At 39.5% G+C, this 25457-nt stretch overlaps 1 protein-coding gene across 2 annotated transcripts; it reads left to right on the top strand.

Annotated features, from left to right (window-relative positions):
• The first annotated feature begins 555 nt into the window (after nt 1–555).
• Nucleotides 556–24097, top strand: recql (RecQ helicase-like). Of its 2 annotated transcripts, XM_032504867.1 has the most exons (16): nt 556–796; nt 1547–1634; nt 4504–4740; nt 4941–5120; nt 5803–5909; nt 8194–8392; nt 9065–9231; nt 9912–9993; nt 10167–10315; nt 14909–15026; nt 15121–15259; nt 16302–16393; nt 16623–16839; nt 17475–17601; nt 20359–20483; nt 22522–22756. In XM_032504867.1, the coding sequence occupies exons 2-15, from the start codon at nt 1616–1618 to the stop codon at nt 20461–20463; spliced, it is 1938 nt and encodes a 645-aa protein (XP_032360758.1). In that variant the 5' UTR covers nt 556–796; nt 1547–1615; the 3' UTR covers nt 20464–20483; nt 22522–22756. The 2 variants fall into 2 exon arrangements, with proteins under 2 accessions (XP_032360758.1, XP_032360757.1); XM_032504866.1 differs by lacking the exon at nt 20359–20483 and having other exon boundaries at nt 557–796; nt 22522–24097.
• The last annotated feature ends 1360 nt before the right edge of the window (nt 24098–25457 follow it).

The following is a 25457-nucleotide window of genomic DNA, read 5'->3' as shown; positions in this document are numbered from 1 at the left end:
TATTAATATTAACGGTCTATGGTTTCAACACTAGGGGGGGATAAAGGTCTATGTAATATGTATATGGCCTCTTCTCCACAGCAACTCCGGCCAAGGCTTATGGGTATTGTAGTATTTAGAACTGTCAACCGACCTATCTCAGCCTTCCTCTTGTCTTAGCATGCCAAATTTTTGGACAGCACATGATTTTTCAGAAACACAGTTAAAAGAGTTAAAATCGGTGTCCATAACATAAATCCCATTGGTAGAATCCCGTGTTTCTCTGTAACATTTATGATATCGTTTAAAGTAAAATCGATAGAGGAATATAAAACGAAACGACTCCTCCCACTTTGCAACTTGTTAAAATTAATCATTTTTAACATCATCTTTCTATTTATAATATATACTCTGCTTTAAATATATATAGTTATCTACACACATAACACACTGGATTGCATATGACAAGAATATTTACTGAAAATGAGCAACATTTTAATTAGAAAGGTAATTTTCCACTTAACATCTAGCCTATGTTGAATGCACCACACACATGTGTTTGTCCCGGGTTTGCTCTGTCAGGCAGCACTGACGTTGACTTGAGATAACAGAATATTTTGGTCTATTTATTAAACACAGATTGCAAAAAAAGTGTATATCGTGCAACAGGAGGCGGGAGTTGTAGGCAGCCTGGCAGGCGGAACTCAGGGCAGTAATGGTTTGTTCCGGGGCGCTGTGTGGTCTACGGTCTGCTATAGCAACCGAGAAGTGGACTCACCAACACTAAAGAAACTGGCCTGGATGAAGTTGGGACGTGGTCAGTTCTTTGTATTTTATCCTGTTTTAAAGGCTTGTCCCTGACGTATTAACGTTAGTTAAATTTGCTCCCAACAGAGAGGGGTATTTTTCATGTAGCGAAGGTGGTTTAGAGCATCTTTAGCGTTATCTAGTTAGCTGGAGAAGATGGCAGAGCCTATGAACATGATGCTTCAGTATCCTTGTTAGGGTAAATTATCCATTAACAAGCTAGGCTAACATTAACGCTAACTCGCTGCTCCCTGTACGATGAAACAGGTGCGGCGTTGTCAATTCTTAGCTAAATTAGTTTATGTTAAAATAGCTAGCGTTAGCTGGTTGTGGTCAGCTAAATTATGTGGATTGATATTATTAATAATACAACATGTAACATTTAACGTTGTAACTACAATTCATATTTGGTTATCTTTGTTCTGGTTACATTGCGCCTTTATAGGCATAACTGACAATGATTAAAATAATTAATCTAATGTATATATACTGAATCATTTATGTAAAAGTCGAGAAGTAGGGTTTACTTACATTTACTTAAACCCTCAACAACTAAATAGTAAATATGAGCACCTATGATTAATTTCCGTCAGATATCTGTAAATGAATGGAGCCAGAAGTAGCCCCAGTTTGTGCCTTTCATCCTAACAAACTAGGACCAGCAAGAAACAAGAAATTTGTTTGTGAAATGGCAGTTTAATGTTAAAAGGAAACCGTACTTTTAAGTGGAAATTCGCTTATTTCCCTTTCTGTCTTACAGGAAATTCTATCAACATCTCTGACAGTCTGATGGTTGGCTCCTTTCTCAAAGCAAATCAGTCTATGAAATATGGATGGTGGAAATAAAGGTAGGTCTGTTCTTTCCATGCCAAGAAACAAACAGTTATTTAGTCTCAAAACTACTTTGCATTAGTGAAAAACGAGCCAACCCGTATTAAAGCCCCAACTGTGCTAAGATGTAAACAGTTGCACGGTCCTCTGGGATAACCCTGCAGTTGTTTTTGAATGAGAGAATGGGGATTTCGTGGGGACTGATGACAAATAACACCCTGTCTCAACTTTAAAGAAACACTGTGGGAGGTGCAAAGAGAAGCATCATTAGCTGTGGCGGTGTGATCCTCATAGGATTACTACCTGTGCAGGTGTGAGACCCGTCTTATTCCTTGTCAACACTATGAGGATAACTCCACTGAGAGAACCTTCTGCACATGCTATTCTACAACATCCTGTCTATCCCTGTATCCTAATTTAATAGTAGGACTAAGTAGCCTAAAGTTTCTCAAATCCAAGCAATGGATAGGCGGACTTGATTGAAATGTGAAAGAACACTGGCAAAAAAAACCAAATGAATCACTTCATTCTCATTGGCTAACTGCCAACGTTGCAGGTAGATTGACAGTTTCACTTGTCAGTGGCAAGTTGTCCTGTTTGGAACGGGCCGGTTGCTTGGCATGTGGTATTGCTGCTTGAAGCTTTTTACAGAACCATTGTAGCCCAAATTTACAGAAGGACCCCAAAGCACTTAGCAACAACACTGTATAGCCTACTACTGACTTACTGTGTACTCCTAGCCTTGATGCCAGCCAAAATTAGCTTGCCTACAACTTTTGAGGACGGCAACTTTGATCTGAACTTGATCCGTTGTGGAGCAACTATGCTTGAACAAGAGCTGTTTGGACCAATCGAATTGTCAGGGTGGGCTTTATATGATGACAGATGATCAACAGATGATCAACAGTAACGTAATGATGGATGCGTGCAGACGTGAACAGCCCTGCACTGCGCATGCTCATATGGCGGTTCTCACGAGATCCTGTAGCTGTAATAATGGATAACGCTAATGGTTATAATTCACCATGTGTTCTATTAATACAATACTGGTATTATGTTATGATACATCCAAGGGATGTATGTATGCTGTAAAGCCTGGAACGTGGATGTAACATCATTAGCGTTTTCCAAACTGCTGTGGCTATCGGCTAATAACTTTACATCTGAAGCGTTTCAGGACTCTATTTGCGCATTTTGTATTTCTAAAGAAACACGACTATGTATAAAAGGCTCCAATACCTTGTACCTCACGTTATGGCTCCGTTGCCAGATGTTTTTGTAAAAATTGGCTAACGATTGTGTCATAACGCAACTGACTGTCTCATAGTTGACAAATCACCGTATTGTCAGGAGAAGCTTGCAGCAGTTTCAACTTACAGTACATCAGCTGTTTAGTTTTAATTACTAATGTTAACTAGCATGTTAGTTAGCAGTAATTAGCTTGTGCCTATGTTATCTCCTAACATATACCTAAGCTCTCCATCTCTGCTGATTGGGAATGATTGAGATTTCTCTTGGCACAGCTTCCAGAAGACATACAACTTTCACACACGTTGCCCACATTGTCAAGCTCACTTGCCATCATCGGAAAAGTGCTTCTATTTTCCTTCACTGGTCTCCGTCTAGAACAGCGGGATCTGTTGGTCCACTTCTTTAACTGTCTATGGTTGAAACATGCCCCATAATCACAGCCCAGTGGAGGGGTATCAGACTTATATTCTGACTAGAATCTAAGTATGACAACGTCAGGCTGGTGTACTCCTACTTCAGAGAAAAACATTGTACTACCATATTTACCTGACAAAATATCACAATTAAAATGTGGAGTAATCACAGATATTTGCCTCATGGACTGGTGGTGGTGCGCAATGCGGCAGCCAATCCAGCCCGTAATGAGAGCAATCAGCAAATATTTGCATTAATCAACCACCAGAACCGGACAGAGTACAGATACAAGTCAGCTCCACAGTGTGATTGTGTGTGTAGCTAGAGAAAGATATGACCATAGTCAGTGTTTATTGGCGATCTATCCAGGGTAGGAAATTGGCACCCGCCACCAGGGTACTTTTTCAAAGTGGTGGGTGACTTTGCCTTGCACAGTGGAGTCATGTTACGTTACTGTTAATGAATCTCCAGCATCACATCCCAGCAACCTAATACAATATATGGCCCTATTTTAACAATCTAAATGAACGGCGGAAAGCAACTGCCATGTCCAAATCCACTTTTGCTTTGCAATTTTTGGTATTGGATTGATCGATATTGAAATCAATCAATATCAATAAATGAGGTCATTGTTTTGTATTGCAAAGTGGCATGTAATTGATGACAAAACGATGCAATGTGGCAGAAAAAAAGTAATAATATGTTTACTGATGTTTAACTCTCCTCCAACCATCTTTCCTGCTCACCTCAGGGTCCCGGAGGGACTTCTAATTGCAGCCAGTCCCCCTCTTAGCAGAGTGGCTCAACATGCACTACCGGTCAAAAGTTTGGGGTCACTTACTAATTTCCATGCCACTCCGTTATAGACAGAATACCAGCTGATCTGAGTGGGTGGCTGATCTTTTAATGTAATATCTACATATCTACAGTATCAGCAACAATTCATCCAATGTTCCAAAGGCTCATTCTGTTAAATAATCTGATATTGTTTTAAAAAAACTAACTAAGGAAACATTGGAGAACCTTTTGCAATTATGTAAGCACATAATGTAATCTGAAAACTGCTGCCCTGGTTAAAAAAAAAGCAATGCAACTGATCTCAGCTGGTAATCTGTCTACAATGGAGTGCAATGGAAATTCCTAAGTTCCCAAACGTTTGACCAGTAGTGTATCTGCTTAGAATCCTTGTCGCTCACAGTTTTCCTGGTGTGTTTGTTCCAGATGTGCAGGCAGAGCTGGACTCAGTGGAGGCCGAGCTGGAGTTGGTGGAGCTACAGATAGCAGAGCTCCTGCAGAAGCAGGCGGAGCTGAATTCTCGTAAAGACGCACTGCTGCAGCGGCTGGAGGAGGCCTGCGATGCTGCACAGCCGTCCTCCTCTTCATCCTCATCTTCCTCAAAATCATCTAAAGTTGATCCAGCAATGAGCAAGCAGGAGATGCAGCTCTATGATGGCACAGGTACTCTAGACACACATACAGTTAGAGTCAAGTTGTTGACTTGTGTTAATAATTTTATGTAAAGATTTGTTTCTGTATTCATTGTTATTGTTTGTTTTTTCATGCATGCACCATTCTCCTAGGCAAATTCCACATACTGTACATGTAACTTATTGTGGCAATAAACCCTTTTCTCATTCTGATTAATTGATGTTTGGCAGATTTTCCATGGTCCAAAGAGGTGGAGCAGCACCTGAAGGACTCGTTCCATCTCTCCACATTCAGACCACTGCAGCTGAGGGCCATCAACCTGACCATGTCAAGCAAAGATCTATACCTAGTGATGCCCACAGGAAGAGGGAAAAGCCTCTGTTACCAGCTGCCTGCTGTCTGCTCCAAGGGTACACTGACACCAAAATACGCAATGTTGGATCTAAACAGCGGTGGCCTCAGGCCGTACTACAAAGCAAGATTAATGAGCAAGTTAGCAAAGCCTGTTGAGTCTAAAGCCAGGATTTTCCATGTCACAAAGGAGGTTCTCTTTTTTTTAACCTGGCTAGATCACCAGGGTAACTTATGTTGCTCTGCTAACCTGGTCCGGACCAGTTTTTGGTCCGGGTTTTGTCATGTTGTAGGCTAAAAAGCCTTTGGAAATAGCATCACCCTGTATGTTACTGCCTGGCTTGACACATACGCTTGTGTATCATGTGAAAAATAAAGAAGATGTTGAAACTATTGCTGCAGCGCACGGGCATATGCGGACGCTAAGCACCCAATGTGGCCGGAACAGATTGGATAACATATCCACCATTGTAGAAATAGCTGCGCTACGCTGCTATATTTGATGCTTACGCCTGCGATGTATTAACTTTGCAGTTTATAATTCTGAGATAATTCTGTTTGTCCTGGGAGTACCTACATGCTTATTGACTCCGTCTGTCCTACTGTTATCACACGTGTGTGTGTGTGTGTGTGTGTGTGTGGTGTGTGTGTGTGTGTGTGTGTGTGTGTGTTGTGTGTGTGTGTGTGTGTGTGTGTGTGTGTGGTGTGTGTGTGTGTGTGTGTGTGTGTGTGGTGTGTCAGGTTTTACATTGGTTGTCACTCCCTTGGTGTCCCTGATGGAAGACCAGATCATGTACCTGAAGTCCATTGATGTGTCCGCAGTGATGCTGAATGCGTCGAGTAGCAAGGTAACAACGCATTCACTTGTTCATTTCACTTCATCTCAGCTCTTAGTCTTTTGATCTCTTCCAACACTACTACACATCACTCTTTGACAAAACTGCATGAGTGTCAGACTTTGCAAACACCCTTTTAAAGACCAATTCACTTTTCATTCTTGAAAATATTCAAATAAAAAAAAAAACTTAAATAAATGATAAAAACCACACAAACAAGATGGTAAACAAAACAGACTCTTGGGCTCTGTTAACATAAATTGCGCTCACTGCCAATCTATTTCCTCAATTGTTAGGACCTTTGTTAATAAAAAGTGCAAAGTAACAACTATGTATATTAGCTATAAATAAGATAGTACATAGGTAATATAGGTAACAACAGGTACAACAAAGTAACATGTTTGACATAAATGTCAGTTAAGGTCTTCTCCTTTTTAGAGTGTCACATTTAAATTTGCACTGTTGGGCAAATGCATCTATTTTTGCCAACTGTCCATCTCCAGCTGTGTTTTTTTGTTTACAAGTCAGAATACAGGATGGGATGCATTTTTTTAGATGAATTTTTAATTCAGAGTGCAGGAAAATCCAACTTCTCCGCACTATTATTCCAAGTGATCAGATCGGATTTGTGTGTCTATCGCCAACCTATCAGCATGGGTTACTGTGGTAACGACATAGGCGTCATTGTAGCTACGCTGGTTGATGCGGCTTTCCAACGAGGAAGCTTTAGAAACAAAAGTCCGTCATTTCGCCCTCAAAGTCCCCGGTGAAGTTGCAGTACAGAACGGACTAATGTTGTCCTCCATAGGGCTCTGCTAGTAACAGCATCTGCTCATCATTTGAGTTACTCTGGACTTGACATCGTTGTTGAGTATCCCTATTTTGCTTTGAGTTGGACATTTATTGTGAAAGGTAAAAACAGAGTACGGCTGCGTTGCCGTGGACGATGTTGAAGTAAATAAAGGCGTCTTACGTCACGCTGGCTCGGACTACAGAGCCTTTTTGAATATATTTTATAATCTGCATAAGTATAGGCACAGTTCATACCCCTCGACTACACGAGTCACACAAAAAAGACTTTTGAAATCCGTTTTGAGCAGCTGACATCGCAATTCAAACCACCTCCGAATGTGGTTTGACCCGATTTGCAAAAGACACAGTTAATGTTGTCTATTGACCAGACCATCTAAAATCAATCTGGACGCAGTCTGGATATGCCAAAGCAGTCTGAAAAAGGCCATTGTGCATTGTTTTTTTGCTTGTTACATGGTAGTGTCAGTTTAATAAAAATTTGATCACAAAAATAAAAGTTTAATTTCCAGTTTTCTTTTGCATTGCTTTCATTGTTAAAGTCGACAAAGCGACTCGTTCACGTTATTGGCCTCTTATCCACCTTAACCCCAAAATGTTATCACACTGGAGCTGTGTCCATTTATACTTGTTCTTCCAAACTTTCTGTTTGGTCACCAGTGGTCAGGAAAAACACCTTAGCCTTGTTACTTTTACTTCACCTTGTTCACTGTTGCTGTGTATGTGTGTGTGTGCGTGTGTCAGCAAAACTTTTTATCTGTCAATTTGGCTAAGGCACCGTGAAAAATAGCTTAGGCGACAGGCCCTATAGGTCTGTAGGCTACTTCCTGAACACATGCATGTGTGTCTTATTTTTACAACTGGCCTTTAATCACAATATGTCAGTAAATCACATGGTTGTCTCTTTGCTGGTATTGCCAAGTAGCATCGCACACAAAAAGTGTAGCCGAAAGGCCACAGATCACTTAAATCCGCCTCAGTAGAGTCATTTCACAAATGTGAACTTTGTTGTATTATATCAACTGTAGTCTATATCCTCAACGTTCAACTTCCGAGATTGCTCTGGTGCCACCAAAAATCCAGACAGCTAGCTAGACCATCTGTCCAATCTGAGTTTTCTGTTGCACAACTAAAACGACTTCTGAACGTACACATGTTCCATCAAAACAAGTTCCTTCCTGAGGCTATTTAACAGAGGCACCGTGGCTCCTTACTGTGCTTTGCACCGCCCAAGACAATTGTGATTGGTTTAAAGTAATGCCAATAAACCAGAGCACATTTTTTACCATCCCAGAATGCTGTGTGGACTAGACCCTCCTCCGCAGCGCTGTGGAGGAAGGTCTGGCAATGCAAGACTATATCAACTGTAAACAATTAGACAACAGTTTTCTATATGTATTTACATTTGTATGAATAATGTTTTGGTGTGATGGCTTTCATAATATGAAAAAGCATATTGTAAAAAAAAAAATAATAATACTTTTAGGAGCATGCCAAAACCGTCATGGCTGGCATGATGGATCCCAAGGCCACTTTCAAGCTGCTGTACGTGACTCCAGAGAAGATCGCCAAGAGCAAGCTGTTCATGTCTCGTCTGGAGAAAGCCTACAACGTAAACTTGCTGAGTCGTATCGCTGTGGACGAGGTGCACTGCTGCAGCCAGTGGGGACATGACTTCAGACCAGGTGAGAAGTCTCCTCCACTCGGATGGCGGGGTGTGGATGTAGAGTTCTTATGTAGCACAGGTGTCAAACCGGATGCCCTTGCGCCAAATCCAGGCCCCTTGCAAATTTTGATCCGGCCCACATACCGATTTAGGTTCACAATACAATTTGGCCTTCATATTTGCTCCAAACCAAAAAAGACAGGAAACAGTTTTTCAAACTGCAATTATGCTACACTCGCAGCACAATTTGAGACGCAGAAATTCTCACACAGCCTGTGAAATAGGTTGTTCTTAGTCAAGTAGACTACTAGTCAAGACTACTTTTAAAAATGAAATCTGAATGCATTGTTTTGCTTGATTTGCTAAATTCTACTATGGCTTTTCTATAATTCTATGAAGGAACTTTTTTGCTGAATTGGCAAATTGGGGCTTTATGTCTCCCAAATAGGCTATATGAGACCTACAATACGGTCAAAAATATTTTACTTTTCAATTAAATAAAAGCATGTCAACAATCTATACACGTCTGGCCCTTGATGTGATTCACATTTTCCAGTGTGGCCCTCAGTGACGTTGAGTTTGAAATCCGTGTTCTGACGCAACCTAACTTAACCCCTAGGTTTATCTTCAAAGTTGATGTGTGTTAAGTTGATGTGTGTGTTTGTGTGTATGCTTCTGTGTCCCTGTGCAGATTATAAACTACTGGGCATTCTAAAGAGGCAGTTCCCCAAAGTCCCATTACTCGGGCTCACAGCCACAGCAACCAGCAGCGTCCTCAAGGACTGTGAGAAGATCCTGTGTGTGCCACGGCCAATCACACTCTCTGCATCCTTCAACCGAACTAATCTCTATTACGAGGTGGTAACCAGGGCTGCTACCGTCTTACACACACACCACACACACACACAAAACACACACACACACACACACACCACACCCCACCACACACACACACACACCTTTAAGCCACTTGCTTCCTACGCAAACACATGCACAAGGACTATATGTGCGGCTGCCTTGTAGGCGTATGCCGATTGGCGATCAGATTGTATATTGACAACCAATGATGTTTTTTCCTATGCCAATATTAAGGGGATTTTAACTAACTTACCGTCAGGAGTTGGATGTTATAAAATAATGTCTAGAATCTGCACCCTACTGTGCATTTAAAGATGTTTCTGGTAAAGCAGCAAGTCCTTCCGCTAAGCCGCGTTAAACAACACGAATGATGAGTGAATTTTAAATACTCAATGAAAACACAGTTTCTGTGTCTTCTTTTTAATTAAAAAATATACTCTTTCTGGTGTCATGAATGAATGTCTCTTTGTCAACCATACATCTGCTAACACACCTATAAGACCTTGTAAAATCATCTGCACTGCCTTGCATCTGCTTATAAAACATGAAAGACCATACTAGTGTATTTGCTGTATGTTTAGCCTATTATTAAAAAATGTCTATAATAATCATTTATAAATACTACACTACACCTGTCAAACAAATGTTACAGTGACCCTAACAGTCTGCTTGTTTCTCAGGTTCGTATTAAACATTCTAACTCTGAAGCATCGATAAGTGACATTGCCTCTCTGATCAAGAACCAATACAAAGACCAGTCAGGTACTGCAGCAAGCAAGACTGAACACTCAAATAAAAGCAAATATAATTGCATCACTTAGAGGCTTATGTGCACAAAGTGATTTTAAGATATGACTGATTACATAAAAAGTATATAAAGTATATATTCACATACAGAGCAGTCCTACTCCATATTTCCTGATGTTTTGCCACAGGGATCGTGTATGTGTTCTCTCAGAAGGATGCAGAGTCTGTGTCATCAGAACTCCAGAAGAAAGACATCCTTGCCTATCCCTACCATGCTCACATGGAACCCGACGTTAAGTCCCGCATTCACCGCAAATGGACCTCCAACAAAATCCAGGTGTGTGTGTGTGTGTGTGGGGGGGGGGTAAATGGTTCAGCAACCTCAACATATGAAGGAGTTATTAGAATCATTGACTTCATAGTCAAAACACAGTAATTGCATATTTGGTCAAAATTGATTATGGCCTAAATCTTGACTTTTTGACGTTTGATTTACCATGTATCATTTAGCCTATAATCCTCACATTGGAGAAGGTGGAACCAACATTTAACTTTTATTACATGAATGAACTGATTAATTTTCAGTCCATCAACCAAACAATTAATGGATAATTGTTTCTGTACTACGTAGACATGTTTAATATCTGTGTAAACAGTAGGGGGCTGCACAATATTGGAAGAAAATTACATTGCGTTATTTTTTTTCCCAAACGATATATATTGCGATGTTTTGAGCCATCAATACAGGATCAAATTACCATTATTCAATAATTACCATTCCATGATATTAATAATTTCACTAATAAACAAGCTTCAGTAGTGAAGTGAAAAAAGGTCACTTAATATTTTATTCCAAAATTAGAACATATTTCTGTAAACAGAAAAGCAGAACCCATTTAGAAAAAAAAGCAGTTCTACACCAACCCCCTGATTGGTTTATAAAAATATAACTAAAAATAAATATATTTTTTTATGAAAACAAGTTATAAAAGCATATTCACAATCTTTTTTTAAGTCAACTTTTCTTAGCCAAAGTGCCAAAGTAAAACAGTGTTGGTCATCATCATAATCATGGCTAAACAAATGAAATAAACAAAATTAAATCAAACATTCAATAAATGTTGTGTTAAATCTCCTAAACAGAGTATTACTTACGCAGTATGTATCCTGTAGGCTTTGCTTACTCAAGATTTTTAGCTAAGAACACAAGTCTATCAACCTTTTGCAGGCTTAAGACAGGTTTGTTGGCAAGTGATGATGTTGCCCCTAGTACTGAAAATGTCGCAGGAATACACAGGTATTTGCGGGCAAGTCTGGCGAGTCGAGAAAAGCTTTGTTTGCGGACTCTCCACCATGCAAGTGGATCCTCTTCTTTGTCCGTTGGAGGTGTTAGCATGTAGGTGTTTAACTCTGCTTCCACAGCATCCTTTAGGGTCAGAAAGGAATCACCCTTTGCTACAGTTTCTCTCTGTTTAAAGGAGCTTCTTTTGCTGCTTTCTTTGCCTTGGGTGCACTGGTAACATTTGGCTCTACGTCAGCGCTGCAGCTTGCTGTCTCCTGGCATTCCATCATCTGTGATGCCACTCTGGCCTTACCTTGGGGTTTCTTGTCAGCACTGATGAAGTCCATCTTAAACCGGTGTTCCAAAAAAATGCCATATCTAGCTGGTTCTGAGTATCATCATCTTCGAATGTATCGTTAAGGTAGTCCAGCATCTTCTTCCTTACATTCTTGGTCAGGTCTGTGTCTTCCTCTTGCATTTCCAGTAGTGAAGTGTTGAAGAGCTGAAGAACTGGCTTTACAAACAAGACACTAATGTATTCATCCCCTGAAAGTGCACCAGTGAAATCCAGCATTGGTCCCAGTGACTTGCTTACAGATTCCAGGACATCTATATCTTGCCAGGATGGAATTAAATGCCGTACCTTCTTGTCTGCAGACAGGACCTGAGTTAAAGCCTGCTGCTGCTCTAATATCCTGCTGATCATCATCTGTCGGGAACCCTACCTTGTTTGGCATTCTGAGATGAGACTATGTGATGGTAGATTGAGTTCCTTCTGGACTTTTGCCAGGGCATCTCTGGCCTTCCAGCTGTGAGACAAGTGGCTCACCAGCTTCTTGCAGACTCCTACAGCATGATCAATGCGGCCATCCTTTTTCACTGTATTTTCTAAGGGGAGAAAACAAACAAAACAGTGCGAACTTTAATTATTGAAGAACACTGTTTTATTTTAAACAATAAATGTGCTCTAAACTATTTTTTGCCACTGATTAAATAATAGGTTGTTTAAAGGCATCGCTAATAGTTTAGTTGGCATCGAGATTTTACTTTGTATTTGTCGAAGAGAGCTTTGTGGTGCCTTTGTAAGTGATCAGACAAATTGGTGGTGTGTCCCTGTTTTGTGGCCACAACTTTATGACACTCCAGACAAAATACCTGTTTTTGGTCAACATCCTCCTTTTTGTAGCCGAAATAGTACCAAATGGCTGATTTTGATTGGATTTTGATTTTGAGACAGGATGTTCCTAATTTTGGCAATGTTAAGAAGATGAAAGAAGGCTGTTCTTGAGGTGTGTTTTAGATGGCCGTTAACAGATAAATCCTGATCAAAAATAACTCCTAGATTTCTGACAGTAGTGCTGCAGGCTAGGGCAATGCCATTCAGAGTAACTATATATTTAGAAAAAGAGGTTTGGAAGTATATAGGGCCCAGCACAATTACTTCACTTTTGTCTGAGTTTAATATTTAAAAATTGTAGGTCATCCAGGATTTTATATCTTAATGCATGCTTGAAGTTTAGATAACTGACTAGTTTTGTCAGGCTTGATTGATAGGTATAATTGGGTGTCATCAGCAGTAAAAGTTCATACAAAAAGGTAGGTAAAATTATTAGGAAACACTCAATTTCCTAATAATATTACCTACCTCCGGCATTTCTCCTGTCTGTGATATTATAGTTGTAGACATGTTCTGTGACTATTAACGTAACAGCACTGTTTGTAAAATTAAGTAAGTTTTTTGCAATGTTATCGAAAGAGGTTATAAGTAGCCTATAGATTTTTTATAATCATTTTGTGAGAACACGTAAGTGATGAGAACTTCTTTCCAGCTCCGAAGAATAGAAATTAAATGAATATCCTATCTATAGTCCTATATATAAAGACGTGTATTACATCACAAAGCATCAAAACCTTTAGACTCAGATGTCAAAGATCAGAAAGAGATCGAAGCTCCACCCACCCAAGTGTTGCTAGGCAACACTTGCACTTACACCGGCAGGTTTCTAAACTGCCAAGATTCTGATGGAGTTTTAAAAAACAACTGCCCACAGCTAAATGTTGGGATTGCCATCTTAGCTGCAAAAGTCAATTTCAAAACAAGGCACCTGTGTTTGACTTCTTGTGTCTTAAGTTTCAAAATCACAAAGTTTTTTTTTCAAAGCTGGAACCCACAAGCATTCATAACTCCTCACAATAAAGGTATTATAATTTGATCACAATTTACTCCAAGTTGTCCAAGTGGTCCCTGGGTGCCCCAAGCAAAACAATCAAATTTCTTGAAATTAACACTCGACCACCTGCCAAATGTGGGTGAATTTTACAATTGGCAGGTAACACTGTCAATCTACCTGCCAGAGTGGCAGGTAGCCAATGAGAATTTAGTGATTCAGACAAGATGTACAGGATGAGCTAAATTTAGGACAAGTGTTAGGTGCAATCATAAGTTAAAGTCCAATTAGTACTTTATCAAACCGTATGAATGTGTGTCCCAGACCAGGACAGGAAATTATGCCTTTATGCTGGATGAAGGCCTAAAAATATGCCCAAAAATCTTTAAAATAAATAAATAAATAAAGCCGTCTTTTTGTGTCTCTGAACGGTTCCAACAATCAGCGTTGATTGTTTCTGAGTCGCATCTAATGGAGCACAGCGTAAATTCTTTCAGGAAGACTTAAACTTAATCACTTTTCTCTTTCTTCTAAACTGAACGGATGTATTTTTGTTGCTCTGCACATTGTTGCAGCTCTTCTTTTCACCAGGTGTGTTGAGCTCTCTGTTTTAGCTACTGAGTGAGGCATCACACTTCTATTCCCTCTCTGTTGGTAGTCGCACATGCTCAGTAGCTAGGTAAGTACTACTAGCCAGTTAGAAGCAGAGTATGAGGGCGCGCCATGCTAGCAGCTAAGCGAGCATTATAACGTGTGTTACAAAGGGACTCACGTTTGTCTCAGAAGTAAAGGCTGGACTACAGTAGAGCTGTTTGTGAACAGTGTTTTCTGTTGGAGATGGTAAGTCCCTTTTGAGGGGCTTTTTCACATTGTTAACCTATAACGTGCGCAAAAAACATATACAACAAAATAAAGGAAAGGGGAAAAAGCATAATAAGAGCACTTAAATGTATTTAGTGTGTCTGTGGTGTTTAAGGGTTAGGGTTAGTGAAATTGTAATTATATAAGTGATTATTGGTCGGAATGTTTAGCTAAAGCTATGCTAGCCGTAGCTGTCACTTGTTGCCATAGCAACTCTAAACATCCCAGGCTGTAGTAGTTTACAGCCAGAGAAATTAAACAGGCTGTTTTTTGTTTATGATTCTTAATTTTTTTGTTGATGGGAAATGTGTTATATTTTTTTTAAATTCGGTAATTTCAGCAAAAAATACAATGTTTGACGATAATAAAGAGGTGGGGTTTATTTTGTAGGCTGTGAACCTGCATATCTGGGTCTTATAACAATGATAACAAAAGATGTATCCTGGGATTCATTTAAACTTTAATTTGATTTTCAGAGGCTTAAATCAGCACGGGGTGAATTTTATATTTCAATTAAAAAAAAACTATTTGCTGTGTTGTCTTCTTAATTAAAAAAAAATACACACTTACTGGTTTCATATTTGAATAAGTGACAGTAAGTGATTTTGTTGTCCTATAGGTGGTGGTAGCCACAGTGGCGTTTGGCATGGGCATCGACAAGCCTGACGTCAGGTTTGTCATCCACCACACCATCAGTAAGTCCATTGAGAACTACTACCAAGAGAGCGGACGCGCAGGTAGACACTGTTTCCCTTCCATCTGGACAGAATACTAGTTGATACGGTGCTAGTATTTTTTGCTGAAACAACCCCTTGGGCTGTGTATCTCCAGGTCGAGACGACCGTCAAGCAGACTGCATTGTCTACTTTGGCTTTGCTGATATCTTCAGGATCAGCACCATGGTAGTGATGGAGAACGTTGGTCAGCAGAAGCTGCTGCAGATGGTCGACTACTGCCAAAATATTGACAGGTAGTACACACACACACATTGTCAGTCCTTCACAAAGTGTTATTTAGTCAATTTATTGAACATTGTTTAAATGAATTAAAATACAAACAAAGTAAAACTTGTAAGCAAAGAAAAAGAAACAAGATCATCAGCGACAAATAAGCAATACAAATAATATTGTTCATGTTACAAAGGGGTAGGAAGAAGTTGAGAAGTTGTTTAGTCCTACCCCCTCTTTATTTTAATTATTTATATTAGAAATTCAATTTGCATCCATCATTGTCCATGCTTAACAGTTGGCTTGAACAAATCAACTCTTTTAGACAACACAAGGACAAAATAATCTGTACAGATAAACCAAATAACCATTAAGAAGTCCACAAACAAGAAATAACCACACAAGAAATTGCTTGTAACAATTCAATATTTTGTGTCTAAAGAGTTTTTTAATGTTTGGATAAATTGTTTCATGTTTTAGCTCATTAACACAGTTGGTTCACAGACTAAGGACATGTGTAACGTATGTGGAGCGGACGTTCCAACGCTACACTTCCACTATAATCAATGAAACTGGGACACCGGCGCAGCATGTAGTTGTGTTTATTTGCTGGGGAGATCCTCTCAACAAGTGTATAAATCTTCTATTCTATTTATATTTATCCAGGAATGGATCATACAGTGTCATTATTTCTTTAAAAAAAAAAAACTGCATGTAAACAGGAAACGACTAAATGATTGAGTAGTTTCATTTGGAGAGTTTCTGTTTTTATTTCTCGTATCTCTCACCTGCGTCCTCTGATAACAGCTGGACAGCAGGTTGATGTTTTCCCAAATCCCAAAGCAAAACCTCTCCATCTCGCCTGTGACACACACAATCCTACGACGTGTGGCGCAGCAGGTGTGGCCGGTTAAAACACACATTCCGTGGGACAGCCGCTTCCCGAATATGTTACTCGTTCAGTGTAGCCAAAGCGTAACACCCTTTGTTGTAATGTTTTTAGTATGTGTGTGCCTACGCACCATGACTTGAATGTCTATTGAGTCTCATGTTTGTTGCATGAAGGTGTCGGCGCTCTCTCATGGCTGTTCATTTTGATGAGGTGTGGGACGATGAAGGATGCAACCAGATGTGTGATACTTGTCGCCATGCAAAAGGTGTGTGTGTGTGTGTGTGTGTGTGTGTGTGTGTGTGTGTGTGGTGTGTGTGTGTGTGTGTGGTGTGTGTGTGTGTGTGTGTGTGTGGTGTGTGTGTGTGTGTGTGTGTGTGTGTGGTGTGTGTGTGGTGTGTGTGTGTGTGTGTGTGTGTGTGTGTGTGTGGTGTGTTGCAGAAAAGCCGTCTTCTCTAAAATTGGAGTTAGTTATTGTCTGACCTCTATCCCTCCAGACTACACCACCGTGGACATTACCCAGCATGCCAAGCAGGTGGTGCAAATCTTGGAGCTAGCAGCATCCATGGATGAGAAGCTGACTCCTCTGAAGCTGGTGGAGGCGTGGATGGGGAAAGGCCCAGCCAAGCACAGGAAGACAATCCAGACCACCACACTGTCTCGGCTGCAGGCTGAAGCGGTGATTGTGCGGCTGCTGCTGCAGGGATACCTCAGGTGACTTGTTAATAGGAGTCAATTTGTTAAGATTTTTACATTCCTGATTGTTTCAAATTTCTGTTTAAAAGTTATTAGTGTGTTAAAATACTTTGGCTTGACATAGACAAGATGTTTTGTTTTTACCACCAATTTGATTGACAAGGCATGTCCTGATCCATATCGCTAGTTTCGGATCAGAGCCAATATGGGCGTTTTTAAACTGATCGGCATTTACCCCGTTTACCTTACTCCAATCATGTACTGTACATCAGCTTGTAGTGATTGCTGCCTTTAATCACACACGCCTTGCAGCACAGACAGACCACCAGACTGCCTGGATGCCAGCACGCGTTATTATGAATCCCACCCAACTTCTAGGCAAGCATTCACACACTACTATTGGCCAGGCGTCCATGCTAACGCACAGGAACATAACCCGATTTGTTCAGGTCCTATGCCGTGACCAATCGAGCTAGTGACCAAGACCAAGTGACAAAGACCAAGATAGTGCACGGACACACATCAACGTGAGAATGAGAACATAGTTGGCTGGAAATGTCCTACCACTGCATACGGACACCTCTACATGATGTTGATTAGAACATCTTTAGACTGTCTGACATAGGTATGTTATTCTGTCTGTTAACTTGCAGAGAGGATTTCAGCTTTACTCCGTACACTACCTACTTCTACGTGAAGCTGGGTCGCAAAGCTCCTCTGCTGAAGAACCAGACTCACACACTCACCATGAAGATGAGAACAGGGACTGCATTTGCGGTGGTGAGTAAAGGCTGCCCACAGTGATGTATCACAAAACTGATGTTCCACTGTGTCTGGTATATGACATCATGTGCATGTACAGGCTGTAATCTAGGAGTTAAAAAAAAAAAAAAATCTACAGTTCTCCCATTAATGTCCTCATGGTTTAAAAAAAAAAAAAAAAGCATATCCAAATGGTTTAAGTGCCTCTTTTCTGGTAAGGGTTGGGTAATATGAATTAAAAAAAAGATAGCACAAGACCTTCTTCAAATGGTGTCATTCGTAGTGTCTGTTTCAGTTTAGAAAATACACAGTTGAATTTTCTGGGTGTAGGATTGGGCTCTGATAGCTGGTTCAGGATTTGGATCAGGATGTTTATCAAGCATTGTCGCTCTTAGGAATCACACTAAAAATGTGTTGTTCTCTTTCTTACTGAGAAGAGCAAAACTCCTAGGTGCAGCTTGTCACTAAAATGAGAAAAGCTGGTCCACCTTAAAGGTCAGTCCACCTTAACTTAGTGAGCCGAAGTTGAAATCACACTGGGAATAGTCGGATTTTAAGAATTGTTTTGAAGTGGTGATTTGAACAGCAACATTTTTGTTTAGTTTTTTTATTTAACATAAAAAAAGACAATAAATGTCGTAATATTGCCCAACCCTAATCAATTCAATTTCATTCATAGTATCAAATCATTATCTCAAGACATCTTATAGATTGAATAGGTCTAGAGCACACTCTTTAATTTACAGAGACCCAACAATTCCCCCCAGAACAAGCATTAGTCCAACAGTGGCAAGGAAAAAACTTCTTTTCAGGCAGAATTTTTTTTAAAATTTAGAATCATATGGGAGAATCAGCATGGGGCTTGGTTCAAATAGCTTTTGCAGATAGTTCTTAGTTACATATTAACCCACTATATCATGACTGGGATAATTTCAGAAGATGTTAACTGACTTGAAGGAGTTCTGTTGTCCAGTATAGCATCTGCTGCTCTTTGCAGCTGAAAAATCAAGGACTCAGAAATTGGTCAAATATATGAGCCAGCTAGGTAGTTCTTGAGCAAAGTAAAGTCCGACTGATGCTGCTGTTGGTATTGTAAAGCAAACATGTTTTGGGTGTAAAACAGTCTGATAATGATTCCTATAAGTAAAGTTATTGCTTTTCTCTCCGAGCTGACATGCTTCAAACAATTCAGCCAGGCATATTGCCCACCATATACTGTAAAACCAGTTTAGCTGTGAGAAGCAAATAATGGTAGAAAAAAACTACTGCAGATGTTGGGCTCCTCTCTTTAGTGCTCCACTGGACATTTTTTCTGTATTTTCTGTGTTTGTGTATTAATGTGACCAGTTCTTTTTGTTCTCTTTGTGAAGTCTCTCTAACCAGTTTCCTCTTCTTCCAATGTGTTCTAATGTCATTTTAAAATGTTGTCACGCACATGATTGTTTTTGAAAATTGATAGAGGTAAGTCATTGAAGCTAAATGTTGTGATTTGTACACTGCACTGTTAATCATTCAGTCTATAATCATTCAGTCTATACGAAAGCCTGTTTGTCCACGTAGCCGCGTTTCCATTCACATATTTTTATGCTCATTTTAAAGTATCTCATTTGAAGTCTGTACAAAAATGACAAAATTCCATAAAACATTCCTCAATTGCTCAGTAAAAAAAAGAGAGTCCACTCCCTTTTTTTTTCCTTTGTCCAAAAAGAGTCAATGCACTAAATGAGATAAAATAACACTTTGCAGTTTTTTGAGTTTTCTCAAAATTTGCTTGAATTATTGAATTGAATGGAAACACAGATATTATGATCTAGAGGGTTTTTGTGCATTTTTTTCTTTTCAAGATTTATAAATCTGTAAAAGAAATAATCTTCACACCGCTACCACACAGCTACTGATAATGGTCATAATTAGTACCATAACATTATTAATCATAGCTTAAATAGTAGATTTAGATTCCACTGCTGATCTTCATTTTGCTACTCTGATTTGCACAACTGTTTAAAAGGTATGACAACTACTACTGGCATATAACGCTGCACAAAGGAGTTACCTACGGCTTTTTACTTACCATATCTATATCATGGTATATCAAGTAGTGACCAGTTGACATCTCTAATGAAAGTATTGTACTTAAGTACTTTGACTCAATTAATAATTTAAAAATCATATTTAAAATGATCAATCTTTGTTAATTTAGTCCACATAATATATCTTTTTTTCTGTATCTGGACTTTTAAACGCTTGTCACGGTCTTCATCAGCAAATTGAAGTTGGCTCTGTTGTAATGGATTTAGCGTGTTTGTCATCACGTGGTCAAAGTATGAACTGATGATGGTGAAGACCATGAGATGGGGTTGAAAGTTTTGGACATGGATTTTTTATTTATTTTTCCCTTAGTCATTTATCAAGTTAAAATACCAAACATTAGCTGGTTCCAGCAGGCCAAATGGAACAATCAGCTGCTTTTGCCTGTTTTTTATTATTCTAAATGGAATATTTTGGGGTTGTTCAGACCACTTAATCCCTTAAATTAGCATTCTTGACCATTTTATTTTATTTTTGAGCTCAGGTCCTAAAACTGGTCCATGTAGATGTGGACAGATTGAGCAAGGTACCTGAAAGATGATCTGAGTACGGAGAGGCTTCTGGGATCCCCAGCCTCAGGATTCTGTTGTTTATGTCCATGTGCAGTGTCCCCTCTAGTGTTCCCTCGTCCACTCCATGTAGGTCTTTGAACTCTCTCAGGTAAAGGCTGTTGTTAATGACCTGCAGGTAAAAGCTGTGAGTGGCCAGGGCAAAGCCAAAGAGGGAAAGAGATCAGTTGAAAGTGGTGGAGACGCCCCTGTGTCCAAGAAAGTCAAGACAGACCTTCCCTAACCCCCCGCCCCCTCCCCAAAGTACAGTCCATCATTCTTTATTCTGTTCACTACTGCTTCTGTCGGCATGGCACTGTTAAAACTTTACTTCATGCTTCAATTTTGGATCTGAATTAGCACTGAAGGGTTAATAAAAACACTGATGGTACGTGTCCACAGCGGCGTTATCTGACGGTTTCCAGCATTGCACTAGCAGATGTCGAAATACAAATCATAAGCATATCCTACAAAACTTTGCAGAAAACATCACAGAAACAGAAAACGTCAAAACACAGCACAACGTAGAACCTAGCGCAAGACAACACACAACACAGAAGCAGAAAGATATACAACAAAGCAAAACAAGAGTATAAGGTGAAAAGCAGAAAGATATACAACAAAGCAAAGCAACTTATACTGTAGTAACAGGTGGGGGGAAAAAATAGAAAAGACACAACTGTTAAGAACAATAAAAGCAGTATTAAACTAGGAGGAAACAATTGTGAATTGCAATATCAGTAAAAAATAATCTCAATTAGATAATTATAACAATAACAGCAATAATACATTTATTTTTATAGCGCTTTTCTAAACACTCAAAGACGCTTTACAGTTTTGGTTTACTAACAAACAAAAGGTAAGTAGACATGATAAACAAAAAAACATAGATATTTTCCTCCTTTCCACCTGTTGTGTAGCATGGATTCAACTTTCCGCTTCCTCGAGAGTCATTGCGACGCTACCTGAATGAGTTGCCCGGCTGATCACATAGACAATGAATGGGAAGCGTGGAAATGATGCTGGTCAGTGGACACGTACCATTAGAATGTCTCTTTACCTAATTTAAAGTGCTTTTTAATGTTGTTTGATAATAAGCATGATATCATCTTATTGATCCTAACCAGCAGGCTTGGGCGATAAAAGGACATTATTGGCGCTACCACTTCTTTTTGCTATTTTGTATGACTTAGTTTAATTAGATCGATCTTCCTGGGGGCATTAATTGCAAGAAAATGTAAGATTAACTAATCTGCTTTTTACTCATCAGCTCTGCTAATAGATGTTGGCTCGTGTACGCTCACAAGCCAGCTAGCATGATTACACGATATGTATGTAGCTGTATGTCGCCGCTTAAAATAGAACTGTGATGCCTGCTAGTCACCAATAGTCTGAAGATGCTGCCGTTTTACAAAAAATGATTCACAGCTTTATGATCACAAATATTCACTGCACATTAGAACTGTATATGCAAAATTAAAGTTTAAATGGATGCTAAATAAAGAAAGCTATGCTGCTGAATCACAGATTATTCTGTGGCTATGTATAAACTGTCACTTTTAGAAAAATTAATTTACAGTGAAGAACTAAAGCGTTATTTGTTTGAATTATAGAAAGACATCATCTAATATTGCAGTCTAATCTTAAACTACATGTACAGTAAATGTAAAATGAATGAATCTTTTATTTGTGGGTTCTCTGCTGCCTTGCTTTAGTGACAAGTTAATGTGACTGGCAATTGCATTTTATAAACAGCTATTCCTTACATTATTTCTCATACTGTTTGGTTTCATGATTATCTGGTTAGCATTAATCGCCAAATCTCTTTTTTTCATTAGTAAAGAAAACAAGAGCATGGAACAGGGCATACAGTGGGTCAGATAGACATTTTAGGAGTAGTCTACCAGGCACTGCTTTGCAGATATAAACTGAATTTTAAATTCTAACAGATAATTACAAATCAAATATGTAACTTATTTGGACGTGCAAACAGTAGTTTGAATTTTGAATAAAAAGTGACAGCTTTACCACAATTTCACTAAAATTTTGGGGCATAAATGATCTGACTTACAATTATGAAAATTGTAAAAATGTAAGTATCGCCCAAGCCTATTACTTATGATCTCTGGTGCTAATGTAGCATGCTCCCACTAACTGCCACTAACATTTCATCACACTGGCTCTGCTAACATAATCAATTGTTATATATTGTATAACTCTGAAAGGGCTAGAAGTAATGCATATTATGGTGACAGATTGAACTGACACTGTTCACTGACACTATGTCTTCACATGGTTCCAGGACACATCAGCCAATGAGGAGGAGATTGATGTGACCTTTGACCCCATTCTCATGGACAACAGCTGTCCCCCACAGCCCAAACAGAAAGTAATTAAAGAGCAGAAGAACCTGTCCAGGAAACGAGACCTGAAGCCAGACAGACAGACAGACAGATGGACAGAGAGGGCAAACCAACAGCTGACAGAGGTTGAGGAGAATAAAAGGAGGTCCATCATTCCCCAACATGAAATTGAGGTTGATGTTGAAATAAACATTGTGAATAACGGGGATGTTCAGAAAGCGCCATCACATCCAGTTAAACCTTGTTCCAAACGCAAATCCACCACCCCTCAAAGAATGAGGAGGAAACCCTGCTGTGACGTGTCCGCATCAGATGTTCCCTCTCCGTCCCCAGGTGGCAACATCCTGCCCAGCTCTCCGTCACACAACTCCATCATCTCTGAGACGGCAGCTGAAGAGCTCTGTGACCTGAGGAACTACTACAGCAAGCAGCTGAGGAGGATCAACTACATTTCCCATGAATACCTGGGGCAGCCTGCAGAGCCAGGAGTCCTGGCGTGCATCAGGGAGCCTCTGAGGAGCCTCCGTCTGCCCCGCAGGGTGACCATTGCCCAGACGGCGCGCAGCCTGTGGACACGAGTCAGTGGCAGGAGGAAGCTGGTTCACCAGTGACCGCAGCAGTTAGATTTAAAGAGTAACTTTGTTTTTTATTCCAACCTGGACCCTATTTTCCTGTTCGTTAGTGTCTAAGTGGCAGCTGTGAACTGGGCTGCAATTTATAGGACAAGGGCACTGTGAATTTGCGTCCATTTAAAGTTGAGTTTTTTCCGCTGATAGACACAGATTGTTATTCTAAGTGTCTGACAACATTATGGAAAGGCTCCCTAAGAGATAGACCTTTTAGTTAAAGAGTTAACCAGAGAAATCGCCATTGCCGAACTCACCATAGTGATGATTGTTGGAACAATGGAAAGACGAGCCAAGTTGTCTTTTGGAAGTTTTGATTTTTTTCTGTTGACTTTGAATCAGTGTGTTTTATGATGATAAAATTACTGTTTATTTAAATGGAGTCTGGTGGGTTTTGCAATGGCCATTTTGGAGCAGTTTCACAAAAAGATCTTTGTAGAGATCCTTTCCATAATGTTGTCAGACACCAGCTGCCCAATAACTTGCATTGTAGCTTGTTTAACAGCGGTCTCTTGTAATACTGGATCAATGTCAAAAAGGAAAATAGGGTGCAGGTTGAAACATTTTCCCCGATAGGTTTAATATCAAGAAGCTCTAATAGTGACTGACGGATGCTGTAATTACTCACAAAGAATCAGCACATAGTGCCTTTAAATGCCCTTCATAAACTTATAAATACTTTTCATACCTCACTTGCTGTGTTGCCAATGATGTGAATGTCTTAGTTAATACATTATTAATACAATAACAAGATTTTACACTTGATTTAAAGCTGTACTTATCTTTTTTTAATCTTGATTTTAAATTGACTAAATGCAAAAAAGGGGCAGGGTTTGGATTACAGATTGAGATCAATTTGGGGCATTTAAAAATATATTTTGTTCAAAGTAATCTTGTATTGTTGCTTAATTTCTAAAATAAGTTATTAGGCTATTAGAATTTTGATGGGTAATTTTAAAATTAAGGAATAATGGGCACTTTACTTGGAAGTTAATGGTGATATTTTACTGCATGTTAAAAATATGAATGCATCAAAATCACTGTTAATCACTGACATCTACCAAACTGTGCTAATCCCCCCTAAAGTCCCCTAGCATTCAGTATATGGAACCTTATTTGTTTGAATTGTTTGTGTTTTTATCATTTAAAACATACAATATATAAAATTGAGTTTTTATTTACTCAAATCATAACCAGAGTTATTTCAGTACACGTTACAGATACCCAACAATGAACAATCTTGCCACTTATGAGGTCATAAGGCACAGCTCATTGTAGGACTGTCTCCAGTGGCTGTAATTCTGCACCAAGGCTGAATTTTGGGAAAGAGACTTCAGATACAGTATTAGGGGACCACTAAGGTCTATATAAAAGAGACTTCAGATACAGTATTAGGGGACCACTAAGGTCTATATAAAAGAGACTTCAGATACAGTATTAGGGACCACTAAGGTCTATATAAAAGCACCCAAAGAGCACCATGTCATGGGACCTTTAACATATGTGTGTTTTCCATTAGTTTGTGAAAGACTTATGTGCATATATTTCCCTCAAGAAAATGTTACATTTTTGAATTAGAAAGTATGCATTTTTACATCATTTTATACCATTATTATGACCATAACTGTGTCTTAAACATTGTAAAAGCTAGAGCAGATAATAAATGAATAACCCTCAAAAAGCTTAGACAAAAAAAATGACTTGGTCTGACTATAGTCAATATCCTTGACGTCCCACTTCCAAGATTGCTCCATTGGATTTCACTCATTTAGGCCAGATATCCGTTGCCTTGGCCTTTCTGCATTTTGGCCTTTCTAACCTCCGGTGAATTTCTGAGGACTATGGTTAACTGGTCCTCAGAATAGCTAACTAGACTATCAGTCCAATCTGAGTTTTATGTTCACGACTAAAATTACTTTTGAACGTACACATGTTCCAGGAAAACAAGTTCTTTCCGAGCCTATTATGCAGCGGCACCGTGGCTTTTCTCGAGCGATTAGCACCGTCCAAGATGACTGGCCAGATCGTCCTTTAGCGTGCTTTGGAGGAGGATCTGGCAAAGCGAGACTAACCAGACTACAACCAGCCTTAAGGCCCTGATGCACTAGACCGACGGGTGACCGTTGGCAGTCAGACTGACTTCCTCCCCAAGTTGGCCAACACAAGTGCGTTGGAACACACCAAAGCAATGTCGACGGCTGCATCTGTCTTCGTTCAGATCATTAAAGATCAGTTTAAAAGATTTTCGT

Source organism: Etheostoma spectabile, chromosome 23 (assembly GCF_008692095.1).
Source record: "Etheostoma spectabile isolate EspeVRDwgs_2016 chromosome 23, UIUC_Espe_1.0, whole genome shotgun sequence".
Classification (NCBI taxonomy): domain Eukaryota; kingdom Metazoa; phylum Chordata; class Actinopteri; order Perciformes; family Percidae; genus Etheostoma; species Etheostoma spectabile.
The sequence above is the reverse complement of the archived record's forward strand: the minus strand, read 5'-3'. Positions and strand labels throughout refer to the sequence as shown.